The sequence below is a fragment of the Tasmannia lanceolata genome, unplaced genomic scaffold (genome assembly GCF_043159265.1).
Source record: "Tasmannia lanceolata isolate RefF3 unplaced genomic scaffold, GAP_Taslan_0.1 ptg000021l, whole genome shotgun sequence".
Classification (NCBI taxonomy): domain Eukaryota; kingdom Viridiplantae; phylum Streptophyta; class Magnoliopsida; order Canellales; family Winteraceae; genus Tasmannia; species Tasmannia lanceolata.
Window position 1 is genome coordinate 8,262,735 of NW_027518698.1, and position 9,399 is coordinate 8,272,133.

Genomic DNA, 9,399 nt, shown 5'->3' on the forward strand with positions numbered 1-9,399 from the left:
GGTGTGCTTAAATTCTTTCTTGGTCTTCAAATACATCAATTGAATAATGGTATTTTCATTAACCAAGAAAAGTATACATATGAACTTTTGAAAATATTTAGCATGGATACATCTCCTGTGAAACCCACTCCCATGAGCACATCTTCAAAACTATCTAAGGAAGATAGTAGTTCTAAGGTTGACCAAAAAAAAACATAGAGGTATGATTGGTAGCTTCTTGTATCTGACTGCTAGTAGACCTGACATTATGTTTAATGTTTGCTTGTGTGCACAACTTCAATCGGAGCCAAGAGAGTCCCATTTGTTTGCAGTCAAAAGAATTTTCAAGTATTTGAGAGGAACTCCCTCATTTGGTCATTGGTATGAAAAATCTGATTCATTTGATCTAGAGGGATACTCCGATGCTGACTTTGCCGGTTGTCGAGTAGATAGGAAAAGCACAAGTGGAACATGTCAGTTTCTTGGGAGACCACTAGTCTCCTGGTTTAGCAAGAAACAAAACTCTGTTGCTCTATCTACTACTGACGCAGAGTATATTGCGGATGGATCGTATTGTGCACAAATTCTTTGGATGAAAAACACATTCTTGGATTATGGTTTGAACCTCAAATGTGTACCTATTCATTGTGATAACACTAATGCTATTAATCTCACAAAAAATCCAATTCAATATTCACGAGCTAAACACATTGAGATTAGACATTATTTTCTGAGAGATCACTCTAAAAAAGGAGACATATCAATTGAATACATTCACACAAATGATCAACTAGCAGATATTTTCACAAAACCTCTAAATGAAGACCCTTTTTGTGATATCCGTAGTGGTTTGAACATTTGGAGTATGTCTCAAATATTGGAATTTGATAGTTATCTTTAAAATGTGTGTGGGTAGCAAGTACCCTTGGCTATTATGTGTGATCATTATGTGCATATATACTTCTTTCTATTCAAAAAGTTCAATTTTTGGCTCAAAATTTAACCAAAATGGCTCAAATCATTAAGTCTGCATTTTCTGGGCGGACGAACGTCCAGGACAAGGCGCGCCCAGCGGACGAGTGGATTAAAAACCCATTTTCACTTTTCATTCTTATCTTTTTATCTTTTCTCTTCTCCTTTCTCATTTTTACTCCGTCGGAGTTTCCCTTCCTCTGGCACCGATTCCTCCAGCAACTTGCTCCCTCCGGCTACATTCCTTCGTCCGGCGTGCACCTCTCCGTCATTTTCGTTGTATTTTTCTTCTTCGTGCCTCATTTTTGTTGCACGATGCCGAAATCACTCACCGTTCAAGATGAAGGTTCTTCACAAGGAAGTAACAAAGGGAAATGAACTCGTGATCGTTCTCCTTCTCCTCCTCCGCCCCCTCCTTAAACATACTCGGAACTTATGATTCAACAAATACCAAAGAGGAAGATTCTTAGCGGGCGTGGAGTCGACACGGAATCCTACACACGATTTACTCTCGTCAGCGACTTCACCACTCTCGGATGGGAAGGCATTCTCACCTACGGAGGTCCATGGTGTGTATATCCCTCTCTCGTTCATGAATTTTATACTAATCTTCAAGTCTCAATTGAAAACAAAACCCTCACCACTAAAGTTCGTCATAAAAAGGTAACCCTTACCCTAGATGAGTTTGCCAACATCTTTGAACTTTCCAATGATGGAGCTCATGTTTATTTTTGGCCCAATGACGACATTTATTCTACCGATATTCCATCTCTCACCGTGTGCTATGTTATTTGCAAAAAATATGATTCATCCACTCAAGTCAAGACCCACGACCATAATGAGACTGCCCGTATCTATCACCTGATTATTTACTGTAATATCACCCCTCGGACCGGGTGTAAGGATGAGGTGCGCCCTCTCGAGGCGTTTCTCACATTTTGCTCTCCTTACCAATACCCCTGTCAGTCTCGCCTATGTCATTTTTCGGCATATGGCAAAGGTCCCTACAAAGGCACACACTCACCTTCCTTATGGTCTGCTCCTAAACCGTTTGTTTCAATTTCTTGACATCCCTCTCGAGAATGTGAAATCTTCTCCTGCCACATTGGACATTGATCAGACCACTCTTCAATGGATACGCATTCCTCGATTCCTAGAAAACCCTCCTGCGCATGTTGATTCCGATGTCTCTGAAGTTAGTGCTGACGAGGCTGAGGACGATGCTCCTACCGTTGATCCAGTATCTCCACATTCATTCCCATATACTGGTGGTCTCGCTCCTCCTACCGTCACTGGCACGGCACGTGACTTTGACATCCTCTACCGTGGTCTCCAGGGTTATTTCGTTCATAACTATGATAGGCTCCAGCACTCTGTGGAGCAATTTTGACTGGAGAATAAGGCGCAATATGATACTCTCTCTGGATCCCTCACTACCCTTTCCGGCTCTCTCACGAATCTGTCAATTGATGTATCGCACATTCATGAGGATTTCACCACGCTCCAGGAACGTTTTGGTACCGCTCCACCACCACCAGAGGACTAGGACTCCAGGTCCTATTGCATCATTTGCATGCCTGCAGTTTAGTTTTATATTGTTATCTCTTTGGCATGTGTTATTCAGGTTTCACAAACTATTTTTTATCCTTCTTGCCCTGCACTTGATACTCCTTCAGGGGCTTTCTAGCTCCTTATTTTGCTTGCTATGGCTTGGATGGTTTGATGCCATAGCTCACATGCTTTTATGGGTATTATGTTATGTTATGGCTTGGACATTATATAATTGTTTCTCTTGAATGGTATGAATGAACTATTATTTGAAAGCCTATTCTTCTAGTTGAGTGATTATTGTTCTTCAGTATGCCATGATTGCATTAGTTGTGTCCCTTTTTGCTTATGTCAAAGGGGGAGAAGATATCTAGTTGGCTAGTTGATTGAGTATGTCAAAGGGGTCTGCATATGAGATGAACAGGTTGATACACTGAAGGCAAACAAGACATTGTGGACATTACAATCGACCTATGGAATAGCATTGCACACGTCTTGAAGGTCAGATGAAGCCAAGAAAAGGAAGATTGAAGATCCAAGAAACCCAGAAGAGAATCTGCTACTCATGAAGCTTAGATTTTATGCTCTCTCTTGTTACATTGTGTTTTTGGCACTTAGGAAGTTTTAAAATGGACTTAGAAGTTTCTAAGTATACAGAGGAATTATGGTTGTCCGGGCCTTTGGCGGACGTCCGTCTGCACCGTAAAAATTAACCGAGGAAAATACGGTCATCCGGGAAGTTGGCGGACGTCCGTCTGAACTTCTAAATTTGAAGTAAAATAACCGAGAAGAATGTGGTCGTCCGGAATTATGGTGGACGTCCGTCTGAACATGAGTTTTTTTAATTGAAAAAATTGCAGTCGTCCGGGATATGGCGGACGTCCGTGAACGGACTTTGGCGCGCGTCTAGAATTTAAAACGGCTAGTTCCGGCGGACGTCCGGCACTTCGTCTGTGACACGTTTGAATATAAAAAATTAGGGTTTGCGTTCCTTGGTATAAAATCAATCTTTGGAAATCCTAAAAAGCACTTCTCTCGCATTCAAAAACCCTAGCTACCTTCCTTCAAGGTTTTCAACTCTCACCAACCCTATTTTTCAATTAAATGTGAGATTTGCCTTCATTTAAAATTCTCTAGTGCCATTACATTTCATCTTCCAATAGAGAATCTTTAGGATTTACATGTTTGAGTGAAGCAAGAGTGATTACTATGCTATTACATTTGTACTTGCCAATTGAAGAGAAGGGTAGTGACCCTTGTTGAGTTTAAAGACTCGGTGAGTTTAAAGACTCGTGAGTTTAGAGACTCGATGAATTTAAAGGCTCGATACTTGTAAAGAGCCTCGAAGCCGAGCGTTGTGTGGTCTTCGGATAGTGGAAATCCTTGAATTCAACCTCAAGAAGAGTGGAGTAGGTCTTTTGAGTAGATCGAACCACTATAAATCTTTGTGTTCTTTTGGTGTGCTTTCTACTCTCTCGTATTCTATCATCTTGTGACTTCATTGGTAATATCTTAAACCTTCATCTCTTACTAGTACTTGCTAGAAAGCTTTAAAAGAAAAATTATCTTTAACAAGGGTTTTTAAAGTAACTAAGTTTTTGTTAAACCTAATTCACCCCCCCTCTTAGGTTGCCTAGTCTATTTTCATATATACATATTGAAAATCCAAGGGTGGTCCCAATATGGCAACAAATGAGGAGACAAAAATTTAGGTTCCTAACAAGTTTTAATCTTTTGAAAATCTCTAACCTAATTTTGTAGATCAATGGATCAAGGAATGAATACTAAGCACCCAAGTTAAATCCTAAGTGCAATGCAAATGTAGAGCAAAAGATAAGAGAGAGTGCACCCGAGATTTAAAGTGGTTCGGTCCTCAAAACGCGAGGCCTACTCCACTCCACCAACCAAACCCGTTGATGGCTTCACTAAGGATTCCTTTAATGGCGAGGAATCAACCCAATTACAATTTGGTTCGGCTCCGCCTCGCAAGACTTGCCACGAACCGGAGAAAGCTCCGCGTCTCCTCGCACTCGCTCTTGGGATGGCTCTGCGTCTCTTCGCACTAGCCCTCTAGGGATGGCTCCGCGTCCCTTCGCACTCGCCCAAATACAATCTTTGAATAAGAAAGAAAGAAGTAAAAAATCCCTCACAAGGGTTTACAACTTTGAATAAGATGTACAAATTGAGCCTATAATCCAAATCCTAATCTTAGAGGATGAGAGACATAAATAAGCTTTGATTCACTCTTGGGATATTCAAGTAGAGTTTAAGAGTGTTAGGATTGATCATTGGGAAGGTGGGAATACCCATATATATATAAAAACCCAAAAATGACCGTTTGGTGGCATTGTCGTAAATCTGGCAAAGTTACCAACGGCTATTTTTCTTCCCGTTATAGTGGTCTCGGAGTTCCGAGAAAAAATCTCGGAGTTCCGGAAAAACAAACAGAAGTTGAAAATTTTCTACTGGACCAAATCTCGGAGCCCCGAGAAGCCTATCAGCAGATTTTTCAATTCTGTTTCTTGGGCTTCCAACTTTACACCAAGTTGGGATTGTTATGAGGGTTCCACATTATTGGAACACCACAAAGACAATCACATAAATTTTTAGGGTGTGTTAGATTACATTATTTATACCTCTTAAAATCTAATACTAAGATTGGATCTTATACATTCTATAGACTTCGATCTTCAATAGATTCTTGAAGTCTTCAATTGTCTTGGATCTTCGATGTCTTTAGCCTTCTGAATGTGGTTCAATGAGAGCTTCTTGGCCTCAATCCAAGCAATCTTGTCTTAACACCAATATGATCTACAACTTAGACATTCAAACACATTAGTGATCTTAAATCACTTGTGTATTGGAATCATCAAAATAAGATGGGAATGCCAAGGTGGGAACCATTGGGCTTATATATATATGTCTGTGTGTGTGTGTATATCCTCCAACTGACACAAGACCCCTTTTGGTGCCCCATCGGAAAAGAATCGATAAACCTTCCTAGGGTTCTTTTTAGTATTTTAGAATTAAAATCATTAAAAAGTATCCAAAAATCTTTGAAACTATTTTTAATAGAAAGTACGCATTTTCGGCATGTTCGTAGAGTAGAAGATCGCCAAAAACGGACAATAAACAAAGAAGTTACGATTTTCTGAAGTTGGGTTGTCTATTGAAAACATTCCTGAAAAATCACTTGACCTAGTGTATTCAGAAGTCCGACACAGTTCATTCGGAAGTCTGACACTATTCATTCAGACTTCCGAACACTATTCATCGGATGTCCGAAGTCGCGGGCTGGGTTTTCCGCAACAAATTCCAGATTTTACTCGATTTTTTTTTAATTTCAACAGACCATAACTTTCTCATTTTAGCTCCGATTCGTGCGAGGTCGGATCCGTTGGATTCGTATCGACGAGAGGAAGTCATCTAATCTAATTTAATACTCCAAAGATCAAAATCTATTTATCATGATTTAATCTGAACGTTTAGGTTAAACCCGTAAAGACAAAATTTCCTAAAATCCAAACAATCTAATCTTAGGTTTGTTACGGTTTTGAAACAAAGCGAGCCCTTAGGAATCAAAGATCAGTCCTACAAACACATCTTAAATGAAATCAAAACATTTACTTTCTTCTTTTAAAATCATAAGGTCATTGATCTAGGGTTTCTAAAACATAAATCGATAAAGAATATAATTCTTACCTTGATTTTCACTCTCCGATCCCCAAAGCGTGGTTATCTTCTCTTCCCACATGAAAATCTTCTCTTAGGGTTGTAGAAAACGGGTATTTATAGGCTTTCTTTGAGAAACCTTAATTTTAGTCTAATTCTCAAGGACAAAAACGCCCTTCATTTTTAGAGGGGAACGAATATTTTGAAAGGGAATAATTCGTGTATTTACAAATAGTAATTTTTTTTATGACATAGGGTATCCCTGCCCCATTTAGGTCAGGAATATTCTCTACAGATGCACTCAATCATCCGTAAACCACATGCATGGGGTAAGCCCGGGATTCGAACTCAACTCTATGGCAAACATGGCAAACAAGTAGTTTGCACATAATTTTTTCTACACTTCCTGTGTACCATTTTACGTTTCATACGTGGGGGAGTCCTGTATAGTGCCCGCACTTTTTACTCCTCGCTTTTTTGCTCTTTTTGCCCTTTCTAAGTATTTTCTAGGCCCCTTTTGATCACCAGAGACACCCAGCGCCAGTGTATCAATGACTGAAGGAGTGCTCATGTACTTGACGTCAGAAGTATGCACTGGGTTTGATAGCCACGTACACTGACGCTGGGTGTCCCATGTGATAAAAGAAAAGTAAATATCACTTTCCTTTTTTTGTTCTATTTGACCTTTAAATGTACATTAGCTTTCCTCTTCGTTTTCTGGCTGTCATATACAGATATCTACTACCCACCGCATGCATTGCGCGTATCCTCTGACGAGAAAAAGAATCATACGTTACAAAGACAGGCAAAGATTAAAATTAGATATGTGGCATTAATTCTTTTCCATTTTTAGGGTTACTCATGACGCATGGGTAAGATTCCAATTTTTGTTCAGCGACTTCCCCAAGGGACGGCCTTGGCTTTTCTTCATTCTCACCCTTCAACTTATTCATTCTCCTCCTCTCTATCTTCCTCTTCTCTTCTACTTCTTTTCCTAGAGAAGAGTTTCCTAACATGGCACTTGTTTTTGACTCGTCCCTCCTTCGTACTGAGTTCAACATACCTACCCAGTTCATTTGGCCCGAGGAAGAGAAGGCTGGTCTAGATGAAAAAGAGTTGTTGGTTCCTGTAATTGATCTTAGTGGGTTTCTTTCTGGAGACCCTGTTTCGGCTTCAGAAACTGCAAGGTTTATTGGAGAGGCATGTGAAAAGCATGGTTTCTTTCAAGTGATCAATCACCAAATAGATTCTCAACTCATTTCTGATGTCCACAATCATCTGGATGCTTTCTTCACAATGCCACTTTCTGAAAAACAGAGAGTTCAGAGAAAGCCTGGGGAAAGCTCTGGATATGCGAGTAGCTTTACTGGAAGATTCTCTTCCAAACTCCCTTGGAAGGAGACTCTCTCTTTTCCTTACTCATCTTCTCCACATTTTTCCAATGGAGTTAAGGACTATTTCTCCATTACAATGGGGGATGGTTTCAAACAAGCAGGGTAAGTGAAAGTGTGAAACCAAAAAAGATGAATAAAAAATATTGATAGAAATCATTCTAATTTGTTTCTTTTTACTTGTAGTGAGGTGTATCAAAGGTACTGCGAGGAGATGAGTCGACTTTCTCTGAAGATTATGGAGCTCTTGGGTTTAAGCCTTGGAGTGGAGAAAACGTATTTCAGGGATTTTTTTGAGGGAAATGATTCCATAATGAGGCTCAACTATTACCCACCTTGTCAGAAGCCTGATCTTACTCTCGGAACTGGGCCTCACTGTGACCCAACATCCCTAACCATTCTTCATCAAGATCTTGTCAATGGGTTGCAAGTTTTTGTGGATGGTAACTGGCATTCGATCCGGCCCCAACCGGAGGCTTTTGTGGTCAACATCGGTGACACTTTCATGGTAAGTGCTATTTTTTTATAACAATAAATATATATATATATATATATATATATATATATATATATACCATTTTTTGAAATATAAATAAATAACACCTACTCTAACAGCTTAAGCTTTCAAAGTGATTGGTTGTTTCGCCTGGCTTTAGAGCTACTGCTCTGGGGAAATAACTGATTCAAAACCCAGCAACTCTTTGATATTAAAAATCCACATGTACGACAAACCAAAAAAGAGAACATAAGTATGCAAAACTAAACAAAAGGGACAATACTTTTGGGAGTGTTGAAGCAGAAATGATTAAATAACACTAACTCTGACAGCTTTAGCTTGTTCGGTGATTGATTGTTTCACAAATTTTCCTTTCCAGATACATATTTTTTAAAGTTTCAGCAAGAAATGATTGGAATTTTTGTGGGCTTTTTTTCAGGCTTTATCTAATGGGAGGTACAAGAGTTGTCTTCACAGGGCAGTGGTGAACAGCGTGAAGCCTAGGAAGTCCCTTGCTTTCTTTCTGTGTCCAGACAAGAATAAGTTGGTGAGTCCACCGAACGAGTTGATCGACGAAGAGCATCCAAGGAAATACCCAGACTTCACGTGGTCGAGTTTGCTCGAGTTCACTCAGAAGCATTACAGAGCAGACATGAAGACCCTCGACGTATTCTCCAAATGGCTTTTGAATGAAATGCCCAACAATGTCCCAATCAATCCTCCTCGTTCAGCCATCGAAAACGACATTGGTCTCAAACTTGGGTAAATATTCATACAAAAAACAAGGCCAGTTCTCTCATCAGCTGGGTCCAGAAGAAAAAAATAGTAGCCGTTTGTTCATCATGGACTTTCAAATAATAAGAAAAGAAAAGCAATTGAAATATTATCTGTTCAAGAAATATATCAGCATAAATAGAAATGAGAGTTATATTTTGATCACTTGGGTTTTTCAAATTATTCAAATACCTGAAACAATTGAGAATTGAGTCAGATAGAGTAATAAAAAAAAAAGCCAATGAATTAGTTCTTAGGGAAAAATGGTACACGCGTACCGCATCAACTTCTACCTCTCTCTCTAATGTGGGTCTGAATTACAAGCGCATACAATCTTGTCGGTTAGCTGGTTTTTGTCGATTTGGGGCTGTAGTTAATGGGAAAATAATGGTAAGGAGGATTCTTCTTTAAATTCTTCTCTGATTTTCATCTTTTTCTATGTATGTTAGAATATCTTTTAGAGAGAGAGTGAGGTGGAATATTGGGTGTTTTGTCCTAATGTCTGTCCTGAAATACAACGACATTCTTCTGATGATATCTTAAACAAATATAAATTGTGCAATCTGA

The 9,399-nt window shown here is 39.4% G+C and overlaps 2 protein-coding genes across 2 annotated transcripts; both read left to right on the plus strand.

Annotated features, from left to right (window-relative positions):
• The first annotated feature begins 202 nt into the window (after positions 1 to 202).
• LOC143855421 (secreted RxLR effector protein 161-like) lies at positions 203 to 880 on the plus strand. Its single transcript, XM_077365538.1, has one exon. The coding sequence runs from the start codon at positions 203 to 205 to the stop codon at positions 878 to 880; it is 678 nt and encodes a 225-aa protein (XP_077221653.1).
• A 6,046-nt stretch (positions 881 to 6,926) lies between these two features.
• LOC143855489 (gibberellin 20 oxidase 1-D-like) lies at positions 6,927 to 8,997 on the plus strand. The gene is made up of 3 exons (XM_077365607.1): positions 6,927 to 7,667; positions 7,749 to 8,070; positions 8,498 to 8,997. Exons 1-3 carry the CDS (start codon positions 7,186 to 7,188, stop codon positions 8,822 to 8,824), a joined length of 1,131 nt encoding a protein of 376 aa, XP_077221722.1. The 5' UTR covers positions 6,927 to 7,185; the 3' UTR covers positions 8,825 to 8,997.
• The last annotated feature ends 402 nt before the right edge of the window (positions 8,998 to 9,399 follow it).